Raw genomic sequence first — 23781 nt, 5'->3', positions numbered from 1 at the left:
TTATTATATGTTATTGACATAATTCATAATTGTATCAATATATTCCAGTTTAATAATTTGTAATAAAGTAATTTCGATATTTATCAAATTTTTTAGTTTTATAAATTTCCGTGTAATAATTGTTTATTGTAATTTAAGGCGTAAATTAAATGTTAAAGTAAAATGCCAATGAATACGTAATTAATCAAATTTATGATTGACTTTATTTCTATATTACCTCGTATACGATCGTAAAAGAAATTTAATATTTTGACCAAAAACATTTTTGAAACTTGTAACATTCACCAAGCATATCAAAATTGTTGCTACATTGAATAATTGTTTTCACTTGTAGAAAATATTATCTTACTCCTTTTAGCACATGTCGAAAAGCATATTTATTACTCTTTTCAAGCTAAAGCTCAAGTAGAACGATCTATGGGCTCCCTGCTTGCAGTTTACCAACACGACAATGGCCGAATTCTCCGTATAGGATATTTTTTATTGGCCCATACATCCCAACCTGCCATGTCTTTGGTTTTAAAAATGGCGTATACAAGCTTTTTGTTTGCCGGTTTACGCTGTTGAATACTTTTCAAGAGCTCGCGCGTCCTCGTACGAGACTAAAACGTCGTGAATATGAAATTAAAGTACATCTGTACCTATATAATCAACACTGTGGACCCCGTGAACAAATTTTTGTAGCGTTATGGTGAATTAGAATGGTGCCCGTGGCTTGTCAATCTCGCACGTCGTCAGGTTACCCTTTCGTAACGTAAATATCACCTAGCGAGCGTTTTATATTTCAGATATGACAGTGTCGCAAAATAGTAGATAATGGAGGGTTCAGAAGATGATGCGGGCACCGCGACGAGCGCTTCCCGCCGTGCATCGGCGCGGGAAAAGAACGTTGGAAAAGCCGAGGACGGCAACGCAACTAGTAATTTGCTGCAGGAAACATCTGAAGCTCAAACATCTTGTCAAACGGCCGCGATGTCGGAAGAAAACTTTGACGGCGACAGTGTACCATCGCCGTCGTCACACGACGTCAACACAAGCACAGAGGCCATTCTTGATATGATCGACGAGATTGTTGACGGTCCCGGTGCCCCAAAACGTTTGCCGCACTCCTTAGACGCCAGTGTGGACTCTGAAAGTATCGACGACGATTCAGAGGCACCCAAGTCGTCCGAGACGAGCCCTCAAGACGACACGCCACAGGTTTCTGCAGAACATCCAGCCACTAGTGCCAAAAGCGAACATGAGCCCCAGATAAATATTATAGACGCACCAGTAGTACCAGAGTGTACATCTCAAAGTGACAGTTGTGTTTCTGCAAGTGTATTAAAGACTATTAGTGTTGAACCCCCACAATCATGTTCATCTATTGCTGAGGGCGAATCACAGGCTGAATCAGCATTATCAAAGAACCTTACACTACCAAGTGATAACTCTGAGGTGTCTAGTGAGTGTCCGCCCTTAAATATTCCTTCCAGCAGTGTAGTAGAAACTGTGCAAAGCGTTTTTGACGTTAATGAGTGTGAAACACAAGAGCGGATAGTGAAATGTGTATCATCCAGTGATAACCGGGACAATGTAACTGTAGAAAGTGCTGAGTCAACATCAAGTGATAGCAAGTCAATAAGTGTAGAGTCTGCAACAAGGTCACCATTGCGGCGTCGTTTAGTACGGCCAGCACCTAGTGACCGGCGACCAGACTCAACAGTTTCGTCTACAGTTGACATTCATACCACAGAACAAATACATAGTGAATCTGTTGCTAAGGATGTTTCGAGTTCATCGGATGCTGTGCCTCCTGTACATGGTAATGTTAAGCTTGAAGAGATTAGAAATGTAAGTGATATTAGTTTCTGCAAAGCAGAAACATCGGTGAGTTCTCCTAAAAAGATTAAACTAATTAGACAAAAACATACATCAGGTGTAAATTATAAGGATAGTACACAGGATATAGAAGACAGGATATTGCTTGATCAACAACAGTGTCAGTCAACATCTCAGGATAATACAGTGAGTACACCTGAACCCCAACCTGAATCTTTAAGCTGTACTAGTGCATCAAATTTACAGTCTGAAATAGTAATAAATGAATCTAAAGATGTTAGTAATCATGAACTTTGTGTCCAAACATCATCTGAAGAAAGTATTTTAAAACCAGAACAGGCACCAGATCATGTGGAGAATTTGAGTGCCAGTCAGGGTAGCTCTGAAATGCCTTCAGAAGATAATATAGAAAGTACATGTGAAAAGGCAAATCAAGAATCTAGCATACCCAGTTTGCCTGAATGTTCAGTTTCAAAAGTAGATACATCTGATATTGTATTGTGTAGTAATAATAGTAGTAAATGTGATGATAGTTTGTCTGAAAACTTAGATTTATCTACAAAACAGGTTCCTAAAATAACTATCAAATTGGGCAATAAATCTTCAGATGAAACAAAATTACCTATACCTAAGCTTACAATAAAACCTATAAAACCACCTGCAGATGAAACAGAGGAATCAAATGATCAAATACCAAGCATCACTAAATTAAATATCAAGCCCATTCCTATACCATCTGACAGTATGAATGATCTTCAAGTAAGAACTTCAGAAAGCGAGAAAAAGATGGATAATGAGGAACAAATACCTCTAGTAACAAAAATAAATATAAAACCTATTCCAAAACCACCAGAAAAAATTAATGATGTTCATCGCAAATCTAGTAGTAGTGACATATCAGAATCTGAAAATTCAGAGAATGATGAAAGTACTAGTACCTCAGATCAAGCATCAGCATCAGATCAAGGACCATCTAATGTTATTCCAAAAGTAACCATTAAATTGGGTAAACCTGGGACTCAAAGTGAAGGAAAATTTTATACAGAAACAAATACTGTGAAACGTACAGCGAAAACTATACAACATAGTGAAAAAGAGGAAATAGAATCCATTTCTTCTGTTTCTAAATTAAAATTGGTTGTTAGTCAATCTGAAGAGAAACAAATAGAAAAAATTCCTAAGTTGACAATAAAATCGGTAACAAAGTGTGAAAGTCAACCATTAAGTCCTAAATTGACAATTAAACCATTAAAACCCCCAGATAATGTCACCAAGGATAATGCTGTAGATGTTTCTGATACACAACAAATACCTAAACTTAAGATATCAACAGAATCTTTTTCATCAATTACAGATATAAAAGAAAATACACATGTGCCTAAAATTACTATAAAGCCGGTCACAAGAACTGATATAGATAATAAAATACTCAAAAAATCAACTGTTGTTACCAACAGTCCTGAACATATCCCTGTTGTTACAAAATTAAATATTAAACCTATTTTGAAACCAGTAGATAGTGCAGAATCATCAGAAAATTCAGAGGAAAAAGTTCCTGTAGTTTCGAAATTGAATATAAAACCAATTATGAAGCCTAAAGATGATGAAGTTAATTCTAGTGAAGATGATATACCTAAAATTAAAAAATTAAATATTAAACCCTTAAAAAATCCTGAAGGAAATTCTTCAGAAGAAAAAGACTGTGATGTTACAAATAATGTCATTGATGAAAATACTATACCAATGGTTACTAAACTTAATATTAAACCTATAGTTAAACCCCTTCACAAAGACACAACAAAAGATTCAGAAAACCAATCATCTGAGACTGGGAATTCAAGTGACGAAAACACTGATCATATACCTGTCGTAACAAAACTAAATATAAAACCAATTGTAAAGCCTGACTTAGAAGAAATTCCTAGACAAAAATCAAGTGATGAAACCATTCCTGTTATAACTAAACTTAATATAAAACCTTTAGTGAAACCAGAAGGAAGCACATCCCCACTATCACCTAAAAAAGACAGTTTAAAAGCTAGTATTTCTCCATCATCACCTAAACGAGACGCTTTTAGAACAGATATTAAAAGCTCTAGTATTCCTGTGGTTACAAAACTAAATATAAAACCTTTAATAAAACCGGAAGATATAGAACAACAAAAGTTAAGAGATGAGAATGCTGACAAAGTTAAAAATCCACCATTACTTATGAAAATCAATATGAAGGTGGTTGCTGATCCTTCAGGCAGTGAAACTTCTAGCATCGACAAAAAAATTAATAATATTGATAGCAGTGAACATATTTATAATAATATTGCTGAAAATCCGCCTATGGTAAAAAAATTAAATATAAAACCTATACCAAAAATTGAATTTAATGACACAGTGCAAATCTCTAGAGAAAATTTAGAGCTGGAAGGGAAAGGTAAAGTTGAACAAGAAGTTAAAGAAAATCCCTCAGAATTTAAACACAACTGTGTACCAGAAAAACTAGAAAAACATGTTACTGATCAGTGTCATATATCCCTCAAGGAGCTTCCAACATCGAGTGTAACAGAAGCAATGCAAAGTGGTATTTCAGAAAGCACTGTAACAACTGAAGCAACTCCTTCATCACTTGAGTTAACTAATGTTGTGAACAGTATTTCAAAACATAGTTTTATACAAGATTTGAAATTAAATAAACCAGAAACAGTTCAACAGACTGAACCACATGATCGAAATAAACTTATAAATCAAACTGTAAAAAGTAGCACAGAAATGCCTATTCCAGAAACAACAGTCTTTAGAAATAAAACATTACAAAATTGTACTTTGTTAAAGATGTTGCTAGAACATACTGATGATACCCTAGATAAAAGACTAGAAGGACCTATAGAAAGTAACTGTTCTTCTTCACCTTCAGTAGTTTGTAAGGATACATTAAATTGTCAGCTGATTGAACCTAGTATTAATGCAGATATTAACTCTAAAATTAGCCATAACATGACAGAAAATATAAAAAGCCCTAATTCTGAATTACTTAGTGATAGTGTCATAGGTTTAAAAGTTCGACCAATCCAAGATCTATATAAAGAAGCAAGGGAAGATTTAAAAAATCCTTTGGAAATTAATGTTTCTGATAAAATTATTAGTCAAAGTTCAGGGCAAGATTCACCACGGATTATATTGAAAATAAATAAGACTGATCATGGTTCTTCTGCGAAAATAGTCACTGAAGATATAATAACTAGAGCTGAGTCTATTCACCAGCAGAACTATTCCCCAGACAATACTCAAGAAAATATTAATGATAAACAAGCTCTGAAAAAGAATATTGTGAATAGTAGAAGAAAACAAACATTGGAGTTATCGCAGAGTGCACCCATGGGCAAAAGGCTTAGAAGTTCTAGAGTTGTTGATAGTACTGATAAAAGTCCTATAGTGAAACGAAATATTGGAAAAAGGCCATCTACAACAGATTCCAGTCCACCACTCAATAAAGAGCCAGAACTGTCTGTATTGGAAACAAAACGGTTAAAGCTTGGCCAACTTTTATCTAACAAATCTTTGACAATTACTCCTGTTAAAGTTACTCAAACATCACCAACCAACAAATCTTTGGAAAACAAACAAATTGTGAAGACAACTAATCATTCACTTTTAAACAACGAAAATTGTTCGAAAAATGGGAATTCAAAATTACACAATATTCTCTCAAATTTACAAGCAAAACAAATGCAAGCAATGCCGCTTAATGATATTAATTGTTCAGAAAAAAGTCAGACATCTGAAGTGGATTCCAATATGTCTACTGGAAGTTCAGATGTGGTGGAAATTGGACGAGTCGAAAACTGTCACCCAGAGGTTCAGGAAATGATGATCAATGAAAATTTTGATTTTAACATACCTAATGATGATCTGTCTCAGGATCCACTCGAAGTGGACAACTCTAAAACCTTAGACAGTACAAACGACAGTATCAGTATTCCGCAGGCGCTGGAGATGACGCCGCAGCCGAAGAAGCGTGGTAGACCTCGAAAATTGCCACTATCAGATAATGCTAAACCCGTTTGTATTACACTACCTGTTCCTGCGCTAGAGGAGCGACCACAGCGATCACTACGTTTGTCTAGGTAAGAATAACATATTGAATATATGAAATATTATACATAAAATATTTGTAAGTACAAGTCATTAAAAATTTATTGATAATTTATTCAAGTAGTAAGTACATTTTAGCCTCATATATTTTTTTATATTTCTTTGCCTACCATATAATTAAACCTTACCTTGATATAAATTTTTAGATTATACTGTAAGTTGTTGGCACATTCATTTTTAGATTGTAATATTGGTTTAGTATAGTTTGACAAAGTCATGTCCTCATGGTTAAACCTAAATTTGAAACCAAAGGTTTTGAATTCAAATCTCAGCAACATTACTATATTGTCAATTTATATTTCTGACTAACTTTCCAATGATAGAACCAATGATAACAAACCAAATTATTCCAAGAGACTGCAGTAGGTTCTGCCACCAACAGTTGATACCCCATGTGAGATAACAGTCGAGAAGGTATAACTAATAATATTATTGGCTATGTTTATCTGAAATGAAATGTATTTTACTGGTAATTGGATTCTGACTTTCAGATTGTAAATATCAAAACATCCAAGTACTTACTGACGGGGAATCAATATTATGGACCACAATAGGATATGTATTTATGACGCAGTTATTTTGCAAACATAATAAGGTGTTAAGTCCTCCTTCTTATATAATTATAAGAATATATCTTTATTTTTTATTAAAGATTTAATAAATAATTAAAATATATTTTTTTTTTATTAACAAACCAATTTTATTTATTAAATTACCTAGAAATTTTTACAATATTTGTTACGTTAAAATATAAATTTCAAGATCCTCGATGGTCTCTAGTATCTTGGTTATATCTAGCCTATCAGTTGAATAGTTAATATTCTTATATGATTATATTAAATTTTGTTAAAACATTTAATTTTAGGGATAGGCCTGCAATATTATCGAAACCGAGAGGCGGCCGCGGCAGAGGCCGAGGGCGAGGAGGGCGGCCGCGGCTGGACGCGTCGGTGGACGGCACGCCGGCCGCCGAGCCCGGCCCGGAGCCCGGCCCGGAGCCCGAGCCCGTGGCCGGCACCGTCACCGTCACCGTGCCGCTGCCCGCGCCCGAGCCCGACGACCCGGAGACCATAGACCCGACCAGCTCGCGGATCAAGCTGCCGCGGATGACGGAGGCGCTCGACAAGATGCCTTCGTCGTGCTCCACGCCGCTGTCGAGTCGCCGACGCAGCTCGGGCGAGATCAAGCTCTTCGGCGAGACGCACGAGCTGAAGGTAATGCTTTTTTTAATGTATGGCATCTGGTAAGTCATATTTATTCAGCAGAGCCTTAGGATAAACGAGATATGTGCTTGATAATAGTTGTTCATGCAGGGTACTGTCATTTCATGTTAGACATTGACACCTATTATAAGTATAAAAAATTTAGTTTTTGATTACAGGGTACAAAAAATATACTTTAAATACATTAATATTAAAAAAGTTTTTCAACAGCAGGGAAGAATAACATGAGAATGAGGTCAGATCAGTTAGTCTATCGTGGCGAATTCACTATGAATCTAGCACAATAGTGTCCATGGGGAACAGAGTGGAGGTCAACCTGACATGGTACGCTAGCAGAATAGCAATAGGGCTACTAGTCCACATCAGTAACAATCTCCCGCCCCCTGTAGGTGGTGCTGGACACGCTGCCTAAGCTGGAGGAGTCGTACAAGTCCCCGGAGGGGAGCGGGCCCCGCGGCGGGGGTCGCGGGGGGCGCGGCCGCGGGCGGGGCTCGCGCGGCGCCTCGCGCTCGGCCCGCGCGCGGGGCCGCGGCCGCGGCGGGGGGCGCGGCGCCATGTACATGAAGGTAATTCAGTTCTTTTATAACAAACTAACGCTGTCCGCGCAACGTCCACAGGGAATAGTAATCTTGGATAGCACTTTTAAAAGATTTAGGCTGATTATTTTACAAATAAAACATAACTGTGAATAAGATTCATCCATCTTCAAAACTTACGAATTTAAATGCAAACTTTCATCCCCTATTTTATTTCGACCCCACAATTTTTACAAACTTCGAAGACATGTTTGTTTATATCTAATCAACAGCCTAAAAAATAAGTAACAAGCTTCTAGCTTTAAATATGATGATATTTACATATAACCTTTCATATCCCCTTTCAATCCTTTACAATCCTTTTTTAATTTGGTTTAGACCATCTGTGTACCACATTTCATTTAAACCGGTTCAGTAGTTGTCGTGAAAGCGCGACAAACAGACAGACAGAGTTTCGTTCGCATTTATAATATTTGTATTTGTTTCCGCGTGGAGGTCGACCTGACATTGCCAGCAATGCTAGCAATGAGATACTAGACGTAGTAGTAGCTATCTAACAGTCGGTTTCCCTCCAACACGACATGTTTCAACAGCCGATGATTCTGATGTCTTAGTTTTTCTATGTAATTGGAATGACAAAAATTAGGGCCCATCTGATGTTAAGTGGTATAAGCCTATGAACATTAAGATCGCATATGCCAACTGTCCTTGACCGATGTTCCAGCGTGTATGAATTCCCTGTCGATGGCTAACGGTGCGATGGTAAAAGGTAGTCGTGGGCATCATGTCGAATAATTATTTAAACATTGTCTTTATATACACAAAGAAATATGCAAATACTGTTTTACTTTCCAGGAAACCTTGGGAATATATGGACGAGTGTGTGGCCCGGCAACCACGACGGTCCAACTATTTGAGGAAGAAACGTGTATGATGGATGACAATGCGACGCCCGCCAAGTGAGTTGCAGTACAGTCATCCGAATTACTCTTACACATATCATCAATTTTTGATTTAATAATATTTTGCGATGTTTAACATTTTTTCTTTAATTTCTTTACAGACCTGCACACTTGCTGGATGAAGATTCGCAGAGTTCAGTCAAAAGTTCAACGAATGAGAGCAGTAAAATGAAAAAATCAAAGTTTGCCGATTTGTTTGATAGGTAAGCAATTATATATTAATTTGGATTTGTGTTATATAAAATTATAATTATAACACGTTTTAACTATTATTTTGATCTATTTTTATTGCAACTTATATCTGTTAAATAAAATTATGATTTGTTATAATTTATTATAAATGATTTTGTTTATATTTTATATGTCTCTTAGTTATATTTGTCAGTATGTTTAAATCATTTTGTTAGTTACATATTATTCTAACTCACAGTTTGTCTGTTTTCGTGACAAATCGAATTACATAGAAGATACAATTTGTGTCATATTTCGACAAATTTCCTTCAACAATTTAATTGTATTAAGGCAGGATATCGCAGGATATTCATTAGTAAACGTAAAGAACACACATTAATATCTACTAATATTTTACTTTCACCTTTTCAAAAGTAAACAGCTGAAAGGATCTTAATAAACTTTTATGGAAAACATATTTTGTTTGAGTAAGATTGACAAAGGCTATTTATTCCTTTAAAAAATATATACAAAGACGCATGTTACAATTAATTTAATATAAATTTGATTTACTAAGAACTTGTACACCGGGTTGTATTTACATTGAAAAAATATTTATTAAATACATTGTTATTGTTGCAGTAATAAAGTGTGGACGGCTGCCGATGTAAAAGAGTACATGTGGCCAGACCCCGAAAAAGCCAGTGAAGAACCTCAGGTCAGTTTAGTCTATATGTTACAATATCATCTTATGAACTAAGAAAATGTGTCTACATGAAGTAGGAAGCAGGAATAGTAGTAAACACCTCTACATATGTGGCTGTAGCCCACTCATGCATAAACGAAATATCTCCTTTGAAATGTATGCACTCTATCCTGAAAAGATAAAACCATCGCTCGTAAGAATGTTCTTCAGTTCTTGTCTATGAAGGACCTAGGCAGCGAACTCCAATAAAAGGGCTTTATGGCCTTTTCTATCTATGTAGGTTGCAGTAGTAGAGTAATAGCCCAAACTCTTTAATAATAAAAAATACAATATTATCACTATGTAATCGTAGCAATATAATGTTGTAACACAAAGCATGTCGTGTTTACGTGTAAATATAAGAACAGTTTGAAGAACGCTAGCATTCAATGTTAGTTGTCTAGTATCTATTATACAATATGTATTGAAGCACGACTATTTTTTTTTATAATAATGGAATGTTGCACCCGTCTGCGCTAACGGTTTACACCAGCGGAGGATGATAAGATGAGCATGAGGTCAGGTCAGTTAGCCCATCGTGACAAATTCAGCAGGAATTTATCACGATGGTTTCCAGGGGGACCGCGTGGAGGTCAACCTGATATGGTACATTGATATTAATGGAGTCATGAGTCCACATTACTAACAATCACCTTCCCCCCAGCACGACATATTGTATTATAAATACTAGACAACTAACATTGAATACATAGATATATTTTTTTAAATTCATAATGTAGATAGAAAACTTCCAGGGTAATACAAACATCCACCCTTATGAATATAAATGTTTATACCGTGCGAGGAATCGAATCCGCGACCATCGGAAGTAGAGCGCCGTGCTAAACCGCAAGACCACCGAGGCCGTAAAATAAATGTGAAATAAACATATTGCCGTAACATAATACTGATAAGAAGTAAACACACACTTCATAAACGCCACGTAGTTAAAATGTTGTCTGTAGACCACTGCAACAGTGTAATTTAAAAGATCTGGCAGCTGCCCAGTATCCTTGATCGACCATTTCATTATTTTTTAAAGTGAGAGTGAAAGAAAGTCATTTACGTAGGTATTACTTTTGCACATATTTCTGCTGCCAAACAGGTTTTTTTAAATGCTGTATTTCAGTACAAAGGGTGTAATATGACATTGAATCTAGGAACAGAGTCTAATAGAAATATTTTTTATTCAAATAAACTTAAAATAAGCGACTTTTGAATAGTAATATTTTTTATTCTACCACTCATAGGAACGCAGACTCATCACAAGAAGAATGAGCAAGAAACTTGTGTGTTGCTCTTTTAAATAAATATTGATTTACTTATATTTAATTAACAACAAGGATTAGGCATGCGACAATCAACATAGAAACCGCTACGCACTTAATCTCTGTTCAATCAAATAACATTGTCAGCGCTATGCTATAATAGAAAGCAACTTCCGCCGTGTCTTTTAAAAAAATGTTTTGTCAGCTTTACATTTTTAAGATTTTGTGTGAATGCTAATGATAGGTCCTCAGGAGTGGCACACATAACGTATACAACGGGCGCCAAACATTCGTTTAGAGAACAGATCTCTTCTGTATCTTAATACTCAATACTCAATATTTATTGCATTCCATAATATTACAATGAAAGTTTTTATAATTTGTTTTAGATCATTATGGACCCTGTTACGGCACGCAAACATAACATAATTATTATCATAACTAGTTATAACATATAATTGAATATTATTGACGACCTCGGTGGTCTAGCGGTCTAGCACACCGATTTACGACCGATGGTCGCGGGTTCGATTCCTCGCACGGCACAAACATTTGTATTCATGAGTATGATTGTTTGTATCGGTCTGGGTGTTTTACTAAAATATATCATTTAAATAATCGTTTACATTATAATATTGTTTTTTAAATAGTAAATATAATATTGTTTTGTAAATAGTAATCTTTATGATTTTATTTATTAACCGAAAGTTTAAAAATATTTTTGTGATATTGTTGATATATATATAGCTGACGATTGCCACACACCATCAAAAAGGACATCAGTTTGTTTATTATTTACATAAAAAATATATTTAATTTTTCTTTCTCAGTATATCACATTTGTCTAATTTTGCCATGAATAAACCTTTCAGTGCGAATATTATCATCACCATTCTTGCTTATATTGCAGGTGATGATGATCCAGGAGCAGGTGGCGATGTTCCTCGGCGTGAAGAGTTTCAAGCGCCGCTACCCAGAATTAAAACGGCGCACAATAACTGGTGATGAACGGGAATACGTACTCAGGAAGGGACTCGTCACGGAGGCCCTTTGTGATCTTGGTGAGTCTAGCATGCTTATTTGAATGTTATTGAAATCGATTTTTTTAGTATTAATAATTTACATTGTGTTAATACTGGAATTTTTGTATATAACTATCGTTTTGTATCTCCTTATGCTGAATTTAATACTGATGTAGAATTTCTAAAAAGTTGTCTGTCGAGTACAGTCTCACTTATTTCAGCCGCTATATATATAGCTACGTTGTGATTCGCATAAAGAGTGAGATAATTCAGGGAAATTACAGGATAAGAGGCATAACATTCTGCCCTGCGGATTAGCAACGCAGTGGTATCACGTGTGTCATATGACAATGTGATGTTCATGCCTATAGGCGATAGTTACCACTTACCATCATCGGCAGCTTGTTAGTCTTTCAAATTACATATAAAAACTAACTTATGAGTATATTAAAGCCATCAAGTCCCGTATCCTTCACTTAGTGGCCTTTTCGTTTTAGTTTTTGCGTGAAAGAGTAAGAAACACCCATATTTACGAACTGTCGGGTTTATAATATTAATAAGATTTACAGAAGCATAATTATGAATATAAAATGCATGTCTTCACATATCGACGGAATGTGTGAAAGTAAATGCACGGATTCTATTATACCATTGTACACACCACATTCTATGGAAATAAATGTTTTATTTATTTAATTTCATGATGTTTATACGAACAGGAATAACAGCGGTCGACGCCAGTGAGGTGCTTGATATAATGTTGTCAGACTACCCTCATAAGTATGAGGAGTACCGGTGTCACCAACGGGAGAGGCAGTTAACGAGCACCGAACCTATAGTTGAGGAAGACAAGAAGGATGTTTCTGAAGAAAAGGCTGAGAAAATTGAAATGAAAATAGAATCTAAAGCAGTTGAAAAACCGGACCCACCTAAGGTTGATCCGGAGAAAACTAGACAGGTATGTAATATTTTTATATATTTGAATTTGGCCAGGACAGGTGTTGAGAATGAAAATCTTTTTGTTTTGCAACAGTGCATATATTTAAAATATCTTTTATTTGGTGGTAAAACCTATGGACAAATAATGGCAAGATAATATTTAATTTAATGTTCCCTATTTTGCAAATAGTTAATTATAATAAAAAGTCGTTAAAGCACTTACGCTTAAGGAATGCGGGTATATGTGATGGTCGCGCTGCGCGCATTCTTTCTCTTTCTCTATACGACATGGTTATCACCTCACCACTGTAGCGTTATACATGATATGATGAGGTGTCACTACTTAATTAATTTGTTTCTTGTAGAATCTAGGTAGTGAGTATACAGGTGTAATAATTGAACTAAATTGTTACGTGTGCCACGTGACTTATTAGAAACTCGAACACTCAACGCGGAGTCGGAATGCGGACTGGTTTTACACTGAATTTAAAGAGCGTTATATGCAGATGTATGCAAACGGAACGGTGCCCAGTGTTGACAGAACTATTACAAGTGAATTACAGTATTCGCAACCAACGGCATAATTAAACCAAATGATCAATACTTAAATACTACTAATTTACTAATTATAAGTATAATGGGTGACACCTTTCGATGCTAGAACGAATGTACCCTAGAAGACGTAATGTAACCCACAGTTGCCACAAGAATGTAGTCAACATTTTATAGATTTGATATGAAATTAACAATATTCCAATTATAACTATTCAATTGCTTTGTTGAAATTGTGACTTGCGGCCTCGTTCATTTCTCGGCACTTGTAAGTTCTGCTCTTCAGCTGTTTTGTTTAGGGCTGTGCACTGCATATGTAACAGTTATCATGTTATATTTGAATTTTACATTGTACGTTTAAAAAGTATAAACTGTTGATTCCATGACATTAATTATGATACAACAGAGTTATAGATACCAAGCTGTGCCCACGGTTTCGTCCGTGTTAAATTTCAATAAAAAATATATCTTATATGTTATTCTGATGCAGAAGCTGCAACTGTAAAGTTTCATCAAAATCCGTTTTAGTTTTTGCGTGAAAGAGTAACAAACATCCATAGTCACAAACTTTCGCGTTTATAATAATTTTTTTTTATCGAATTGTTTGGGCTATTATCAGATGTTTGTTGCACCTGTAGCACTGCGATCTGCATAGATCTATCGATGCTCGCTCTTTTTCAAAGTTACCCTAGACCCGTCAGGGACAATAATTGAAGGACATTCTTAAGAGCGATGGTTTTCATCTCCTCGGGAAAGAGTGTAAACTTTCCAAAGGAGATATTTCGTTTTAATTAATATTAGTTTATTATTAAGGTCAAAGCTTACATAGTGTTAGTTAATAATCGGTATGTAACCGTGACGCGCGTGTCAGGACATGGCGGCGGCGGCGATCGCGTCCGCGAGCGAGTGGAACGCGCGGCTGAACGCGCTGCGGCGGCCCGCGTGCGCCGACCTGCAGTCGCTCACCGTGCAGCGCCGCCGGCCTGCACCCGCACCCGCGCCCGCCGGCCCGTCTGCAACGCACGCCGCGCTACAACCGCGCGTCTGCCCGCCCGCCGGCTTCTACCCGCACGCGCTGCTGCCGGGCCAGTACCAGCACTCGTATCGCGTCTACACGCCCGACCAGCTCAGGTCGGTCACACTACACATTTTTGTACTGTCTTATTGCTTGCTCCCTATGTGATAATGTCAAGTAATGTTAACAATTTGATCAATTTTAGTTGAATTTTTATGACATGTAATACAATTTAAATATATTCATATTGATATCGGTTTTGGATCCTTTAATTTATTTTACATGAAGTTACTTATAGTTAATACGAATAACAAATATTTAGAGTTGTTAAAATTGCATAGTTGAATGAATAGAATATGTATTTTGGCCATTGGTTCCATTAGTGTGTGTAGTGTGTTTAAAGTGACCAACTATACTCATTTACTGAGTTTCATACTCTTTTTTTCGCAAACCGTACTCTGAAAGTACTCATTAGTATTTTAAAAAATTGAAGAAATGGAATGATGACAAAATAGAACTTGATAAAACATGGGAAGAAATCTGTACGCATTTTAGAGTAGAACATATTCCAGATGAAAAGTTTAAAGTTTTAATAGAAATTTCCTTATGTTGTCCAGGCACTAGCTGCTGTTGCACGGTTATTTTCACTAGAGAATGATTATTGGAGCAATGAGAAGTAATAACTTTCTCTAAAAACATTATCTGCTGTCTTAACAGTTAAATTTAATATGCAAAATAAAAGTTGTTCGGATGTAGCTACAATTACTAGACGAACATCCTCATTTAGTACAAAAAAGTCCATTCCAAAGAAAAATATGTTTTTATATAGGAAATAAAGATTTTATTGTTTTTTCTTTTAATGTTTCACTTAAGAAATATTCGCAAAGTGAACTCACTTTTTGAACTTTTTTCGCAATTTTTGGATAAAAAATAGTTGGTCACATTACATATGGTATAAATAATATAATATAATTCTTAATTAAAACAAAATAGTTTTTTCTAATGCCCATCATCTGTATGCCACTAATTGGCAAGGGTTCTCCAACTATTTTCTATCTCTCTCTATGTCTCTAATTGTTATGGTGTAATCAACTCTTCCAACACTTTCTATCTCTGTCTATCAGGCAGTTGTTACTGTGTAATGTGGTGCGTACAGGTACCTCCATCATGTTCTATCTCTGTCTATGTATCGGGCGGTTGTTACTGTGTAATGCGGTGGGTGCAGGTACTTCCCGTTGAGCACGGCGGTGTGCGCGGCGTGGCCGGCGGCGCGGGCGCGCGGGGCCCGCGGGGCGCGCGGGGCGCGGGGCGCGCGGGGCCCGCGGCCGCGCGCCGCCAGCTCCGACGACGACGACTGGCCCGACCGCAGCGACAGCGCCGACGACTCCGACTCCAGGCCCCACGCGCACCACCACGCCGCGAAGGTACGCACCGACTTTTTTTTTTAGGACAGTAGAAGTTCTTTGTTCGAGGGGTATATCTATACTTCTATACATATAAATAAAAGGACTAATTTATTAATGAAAGCACCACTGACGCACGCACTGACCGCTCCCAATCGAGTAGCAGAGGGAACGGAGACAAGGACGGCATTGTATTTTATATGATATGATACCAAACCGGTGTTATAATATTGGATGCACTGTTGTATTGGGCATATGCCTGTGATGATGGTGTATAAGATATAAATAAATAAATAAAATTAATAAGTAGATTATCACCACTATACGTCCCTACTATCGCTGTCCATGTCTTTATCTCCGACCCTTAACCTTATTTTCTTAAGGATATGATAATGGTATTATCTATACATGTAAATAAAATTGGAGTGTCTGTTTGTAACATTGAAATAACCGTTTTTACTACATGCGTATGTATATAAATACAGTACATATTCACAAATAACATTTTTTTATTATTTTGAATGTGCCTGTCTGTCTGTTTGTTTGTAATGTCTGAAATAGCTGGCAAATCTTTAACGAGACTTATTAGCAAGTAGCTGATGTAATAAGAGTAACTTAGGCTATTTTTAGAAAAATAAAGTTAAAATCCACACGAAGTCGCGTGTACAGCTAGTATAATGCCGCATATGCCGAATACAGAAACCGTGAATACAGAATGATAATTTATATGGAATTATAGGGGATACGTTCCTGGGTGACAAAAAAAAACAAGTATATAAAAATTTTTATTAACTATCGAAGTTTTGAAGAATTTTGTTATTTTCTCTGGCATTTAAAGGATCCTACAAATCAGACTACAATTGATACGCTTTCATTCTGTTTGTTAACATTTTTAAAAACACCGATCGTGGCGAAACCAACTTACGCGAAGTCCTCGGCGATACCATTTTATAATAAAGATATTTTTAGCCGCGAATATAGGAATTCGGTCGCAATTTTTTAATCCGCGAATGAAGGAAGCGCGAATAAGGAATCTTCTACTGTAGATGACAATGGCATGACGCACTTGCCTACGCTATCGGTTTACGGTGGCGAGGGACGATAAGATGAATATGAATATGAGGTCATGTCTGTTAGCCCATCACGGCAAATTTACCAGGAATGTATCACGATGGTATCCAGGGGGAACTACGTGGATGTCAACCTAACATATATGTATTCCTCTCACCCGCTCTATGTTAATACAGTCCGTGGCCGGTAAAGGAAACCAGGGTATTGTTCTAACCATAATGATAATATACACCCGAGCTTTATCTGTACTGTGTAATCATACGTTTTATTTTTTTACGCGGATGTGTCCTTTCACTAATATATTGTAGTAACCAAAGACTCATAAATAATGATAGTAAAATAATTGCCATAAAAATCTACATAAGCAATGTAATGTAATTCAGCGGAAAAAGCTCACGAAGGTGAAGCGAAGCAGTCAACCGGACAGCAAGGACAAGGACAAGGACAATACGGTGAAGGAAGAGTCGCGAGAAGAGGAGGAAACGTGTCGCGTGTGCAAGCTGAGGCTGGAGGCCAACCGGAAGTACACGCACGAGAGGTTCCTCGTCTGCGCTACCTGCAACTCCAAGCGTGAGTAGCCTCACATTCATTCATTTATAATTTAGTAACCACGCTCTTGCCTCTCATTCATTGGTAATTTAAGAGCCACATTCTTGTCAGTCTCTCAGACAGAGCTCTTGCCAATTTCCCACGAATTTTTATCACCCCTTTACACGACTCCAATTTTGTCTTTAATTTGCTTGATGTAGCTGTGCCTTTTTCCCTTTTTCCTTTTATTTTTCCCTCAATAATAATTTTCAGAAAAGTGGTACAAGGTTTTCAGTGGTCAGCTAGTTATGTATATATAAATGTATGTGTACAGAGCACGCTGCATGCGTGTCGCTGTCGGCGTGGAGCGCGCGACGGGCGCGTGAGTACGCGTGGCAGTGCGCGGGCTGCAAGCTGTGTGCTGCGTGCGGAGCGACGGCAGTAGTCTCGGCCGGCACCGCGGCCAATGTCGTGTGCGAGCTGTGCGACCGCGTCTACCACGCGCCCTGCCTCGGCCGGGCCGCGCCCACCACAGGTTTATACCTTATTTAATTGTACTTCTCTCTGGTGGCACCACTAAAAGTTTCCTGTGGTATCGTCCAGTTATACTACAGTATATTACAGTATAAATGATGAGTGCAAATCGCATTTAGCGTTACCAGTATGTTATGGATTTTAAGTTAGATAGGAAACATTCTAAATACAAAGGTTGATGTAATGCTAAATAAATGTCTTTATTATTATTATTATATATTTTAGTAAATTATTGACCTGCACAACTTCATCTGTATCACACTTACTTGACATTTATCATAATATTTTGTCCACTTTACATATATTTTTAAATTATATTCTATGTTATTGTGATGTATAGGAAATATTACTATAAAATCCTTAGTAGTTACTGTCTTGATTTACACCTAATAAGTGAGACGACTCTAAGTTCGTATCTTGTCACCTTTCGATATCTCGACATCGATAACTGTCTCTGACTACCTCATCTGGTTTGGAAAGTACATTATGATTTGTAATTTATCTTAAGTAAATAAACAGGGCATAAATCAAACTATGCATATATTATACAATATTAGAAAAACGGGCAATAAAGTAGTAAACTTTCAACTGAAACATATGAAATGTATGATTTGCAGGGCGGTGGCACTGCGCCGAGTGTGCAATTTGCAAGTCGTGCGGCGCGCGGGAGCCCGGCGGCCCGGGCGGGGGCTCCGCGGGGGAGGCGGGGCCGGGGGCGGCGGGGGCGGAGGCCGAGTGGCACCACCAGACGCGGCGCGGGCCCGGCGGACACAAGCTCTACTCGCACTCGCTGTGCACGCCCTGCGCCAGGTCAGTACCCCACGCCCGGGGCGGGCCCGCACGTTGCGCCGGGGAACCACACACACACACGCGCGCACACTCCTAATATAATCTGTTTCTTAATCTCGGAGACTAAACAGACAAGTGTAAATGTCAAATTTTTAAATAATGTTGACACCTGTAGCGATATACCTGTGATACCGATTTCTTTAATCGAAAGTTTTTACGTAGTTAAAGTATTAGTTTTAAAGCTTTATGGGAAGTTTTACAACATATTTTTTACGTACGTATACTAGTGTATGTAATGCTAGTATTTACATTACTCTCATTGTATTATATTTACGGTTTCCGTACATATAGTAATTTTTACAGTATATAACTTAAATTTTTTTTCTTTCAAACAGCTAACATTTTAAAAAGGAAGTTAATCTTTGTTTTAGTGAAACATTTGTCAATTAAAATAAATCTATTTTAATACAACGGAAATGTTGTACCACAACCCTATTTAAAAATTGCAAATAACTGGCAACATAGATAATGTCAAATTTATCTGCGAGGTAAAAAAACAGACTATAAAGTTGTTGTTCATACCGGTGATTGTTGCCCTTTAGTGCAACTTTAAATACGTTTTTATAGATGAAACATGTGTAATTATTCAACTGATTTGGTTTTTAATTTAGTTGACGAGTTTCGCCTTTTTGGTCTTTGTGGAAGGTTTACAATTGCTGTTACTGCTTTTTGCCCCTTACAATTATTTATATGATATTTAAATATAAGCTAAGCAGTTAATTAGTGAAAAATAATATAATAAAATAACTTTTACGGAATATTTAGTTTAGTAGTTTATCTATGACTTCACGATACAGACAGCCCAATGGCTGTTTGTATTGTGGAAGTCAAAGAAAGTGAATTTAACCTTGGTACGGTGATTTGAGATAATAATATAGTGTATTTATATGACAGTATGTTAAAATTTGCTACAATTAATTCAAATATGATATATCAATGTTTTAAGTGAGTAATTGAATTATTAGTATCTTGGAGAGTACAAAATCCAATACAATATAAAATGTAAAGTTATATTTTTTTTTTACTAACTACATGTATTTATACATTATTTATATTTACTATTATCTCAATTAATAAATTCATCAATGATTCGATACGAATCGAATCGATTGATTGATGAATCAATTGATAGTATTGAGCAAACCAAATATTACCCATTGCAAACTTTTGACAATATACTATAAAAGCGAAACAGTCATGTAATATAAAACCAAAATGTCTGTGGATAAGTATGTATGTATTATCATTCTATAAAACATTTTATCCATATGTATGTCACTACTCACAGTCTACTTTACCGCTCCACTAAGAAAATAAGCATAATTCATACATTTCATGAGTTGAGTTACCTACAGTACAGGAATTAATGTGAATATTCTGTCTAGCCTTTGAATGAATGATATTTTATACAAATTTGTAACACTTTAGTGCTAATTGTAAATGTAATATCTTGCAACATTGAAAAATCAATAATTATGCTGTTTTCTTTATAAATTAAGAACATTGGCTATAAAGTTATAAACTATAATAGAAATTACATTAAATTCCCTTGCGCAACTTTCTACAAAGTTATATACGAGTTTTTTTTATTGAAAGCATATCAATATTTTATATGACATCTTATTCTAAAATTAACATTATTTGTAGTTATTCTGAATATATATATTTATTTTAGATTATTCAAAATAGTGTAGTAATCAGAATAGTGGTATGCTTTCTTTATCTTTGAAAAACAGCGTGAATAATTTTGCCGTTTTACTTGTATATTTGACAATTATTATAACTTTTAAAAATTTGGAATACAATAATATAATGAAAAAATATCTACTTCTAGAAATGTACCTATCTGAATAACTTGAAATAATATTGAATATGAAGTTATTCCCTGTTCTACATACCTTGAAATTATTTCAGAACTGATAAACCCTGTCACATTTCTGTAGTTCTGGTATCTTAATACAACTGATTAATATTACAACGTTGATTAAAATGTAACACATATGTAAATGTTAAAATAGACTGCAGATATGCATTATTGACGACTAATAAAAGAACTAACTCAAAAACTACTGGTGAGATCATGATCAAATGTATATAGAACCATAGAAGTCAACAAATAAAAAATATGGACCTTTAGTCTATGGACAATAAGGGCGTAACTTAATAAATTAAATGAAAAAAATTAAAATTGGTTCACCTAGAGAAGTTCAGTAACAGAAAACAATCGAATTGAGAACTTTCTTCTGTTTTTAAGGTGGTTGTAAATAGTGTGTATTCTCAACATAGCCTGGTAATAAATAACAGGCTATGTTAATAGGAATAAATTGTGTAATTAAATAAATGCAATATAGTATGCACATTTCTAGAATCTCGGTAAATATATATTTATTTAAAATCCTAAATAATTATTCACGTTGCTAATATATTTTTTGTATAACTACATCGATAATTTAATTACAATGATATGCCACATTTCTAAGAAATATCTAGTTTAATTTTCTGCAAAGAGATTCTGTACATTTCACGATATAATACTAGTATAATAGGTATTTATTTGAAAGTGGTATTGTGACCTTTCTATATTTAGCAAACTCAAAATCCCCTAGAAGACTATGTTCAAGCTGAGGACCATATAGACTATATATTTTTTTCTACAATAAAAATGCATAAACAATGTATTTATTATGTTTATTACACATTGGGTTCTTCATTAAAGTGTCAGTAATTTATATAGGGAATTTGTCCACTAATAAGTGACTTATTTTAGTGATGTACACAGTAATAAGCAATATGAAGAATCTATTGTACTTTACAAATTAGCTACCTTTTGTGAGTGAGAGGGACAAAACACTTTATAATGATGTGGAGGTGCTCTATCATGGCACAGCAGCGACGTACGGAATCACCCAACAAACATATTAAACGTGACATTCCGTATTGTTTTCAAGTAAATCCAAGAGGGGCCACGTCAAAACGTGAACAACGTTTAGTTCGATAGCAAGAAGAATATAAAGCGATGGACGCAGTGAAAAGTACAAAGTTTTTACAAAGTCTTTTCGATGATTTTATGTGTCATTTGTTTAAGTAATTGGTCTTGGTAGTTCTTGTATACTCACGTCATCTCATATGCGTGTTTGATGTGGACTAACACGAGCTGATCATTGTGTCTCGACGTCTGCCTTCACTCTGTCGACATCCGCTTTGTCTCTGGTATCTCGTAGCATTTTGGCCCCCGCAGAATGTTTACTCTATGCCCCAAAGCGTTCTTACTCAGCACACCCCCTTAACGATAAGTTGCATGCTACATATCCCATAATATAAGTTTTTATTAGCCTACCACTTACGAGAGTTTATACTGTGCTTTGACATTATTTGTATTTTGTGTCATCCTTCATAAAATTATAATTAAAAACAATGATTTCCATAATCTTGACTTGATGATTACCAAATCATACATGCAATTTCAAACAAATTAGCACGTGAATTTTAAAATATCATTGTATTGCGTAATTTCTTTATAGAATTGTGTTGTATAATGTTTAATTATGTAATTTTGACAGGTAATACAAATGTTGCCATACCTGTATAAACTCTTATGTGATGGATGTTTGCTCATATGTCTGTGACTAATACTTATTACTTATATGTAAATAAATAATGAATATTGTGAGCAAGCAATCTTCATTAGAACAGAACAGCAAAGTGGACACTAGTCTTCACACCGGTTGAGGGCTTGACATCTAAAAAAATTCTGTCAAAATAACAGCACCATTATGTAAAAATAGCACCAACTATTGGCCTATGAATTTCCCATATAACAAACTTTACTGTTCGTTTTTTTTTTCTGGTAATTTTATTCCTTGATTAATTTAAATTAATGTAATACATTTAGATAGTTGGTATTACACAGTTACAAAGGGGTTGGAATATTAACACAGTTTAATATTTTTAATACAGATTCGACATGTAATTGACATGACGTCATTTGCTGCTCAATAGTTTTTTTTTATTATACTAAAACATACAAAATTAAATTAAATTTGTAATGTACTTTTTTGGCTGTAAACTTTTCTGTAATGCTCAGCAAATTAAATGCATATCATTTTGACATTTGATTTGTTAAACACCACATAATGATTTTATTAATTGTTAAATTATTTAAACCATTTTGAATATATTATGAAATAGATGGGACTGACGGACTAACTTTGTATTACTTTTGTTAAATAAATAATAGTCACATAAAAATATAATTAATTATTAAATATACAGAATATATCTAAAAAATGGTGATATTCCAGCCTCTAATCAACGAGACCGTTTAATATGTCTTTAAAACCTTGGGTACTTTGCTTTTTGTTCCAATCACGGAGTTATTGCCTCAATGTTGTCATCAATGAGAATCGGTGTCGACATCATTCATCATTGGAGTTTATATTCGAAACTAACCGTAACCCATCATCACATCTAATGACTAACACGGGCGTAGTAAACCGACAAATGTTTCCAGTTGCGATCACTAACATCATACGTTTTATTACTTGTCTTCTGGCTCCAACATATAATTATACACATATATAAAACCCTAATCTATTTATTGATATAACACTGTGGTACGCCAATTTACAAATACAATGAATATTACATAACTTACATGATTTAATATAAAATAATTTTACTTTTATTAATGTAGCTTATTTTTCTAAATTCTGTAGTAATGTATCTATGTCGGATACTGAGCTCATCAGCCTTCCAGAAAGGTTATGGATTTTGATATCATAAATAGTCAATCTAGATTGTTAATTATCAGAATAACTAACCATATTTATGAAATATTGAACACAATACATATAATTTATCAACCTTTTGAAGATATATACTTAATCTATAAAATCATTATACACTCTTATATTTAATTTTCACTCGATCCACTTTTATTTATTTTCCTTCTATAAATTTCTTCCATAAATTTAATAATAATCTTCAACTTTAATAT

The 23781-nt window shown here is 35.4% G+C and overlaps 1 protein-coding gene across 1 annotated transcript in view; it reads left to right on the top strand.

Moving 5' to 3' along the window:
• Positions 1–433: 433 nt before the first annotated feature.
• LOC131855686 (uncharacterized) overlaps positions 434–23781 on the top strand; it is a 28631-nt gene continuing 5283 nt past the window's right edge. Inside the window, exons 1-13 of the mRNA XM_059206989.1 lie at positions 434–5939; positions 6833–7181; positions 7580–7756; positions 8582–8685; positions 8790–8891; positions 9502–9577; positions 11783–11933; positions 12614–12852; positions 14257–14516; positions 15626–15824; positions 17258–17444; positions 17737–17937; positions 18554–18746. Of these exons, the coding sequence (XP_059062972.1) occupies positions 817–5939; positions 6833–7181; positions 7580–7756; positions 8582–8685; positions 8790–8891; positions 9502–9577; positions 11783–11933; positions 12614–12852; positions 14257–14516; positions 15626–15824; positions 17258–17444; positions 17737–17937; positions 18554–18746 (7361 nt within the window). The 5' untranslated portion in view covers positions 434–816. The remainder of the gene's footprint in view (positions 5940–6832; positions 7182–7579; positions 7757–8581; positions 8686–8789; positions 8892–9501; positions 9578–11782; positions 11934–12613; positions 12853–14256; positions 14517–15625; positions 15825–17257; positions 17445–17736; positions 17938–18553; positions 18747–23781) is intronic.

Source organism: Achroia grisella, unplaced genomic scaffold, assembly GCF_030625045.1.
Source record: "Achroia grisella isolate CSIRO2021 unplaced genomic scaffold, CSIRO_AGI_Agris_v1 utg1062, whole genome shotgun sequence".
NCBI lineage: Eukaryota > Metazoa > Arthropoda > Insecta > Lepidoptera > Pyralidae > Achroia > Achroia grisella.
Note: the sequence above shows the minus strand (reverse complement) of the source record. Positions and strands in the feature narration are given on the sequence as shown.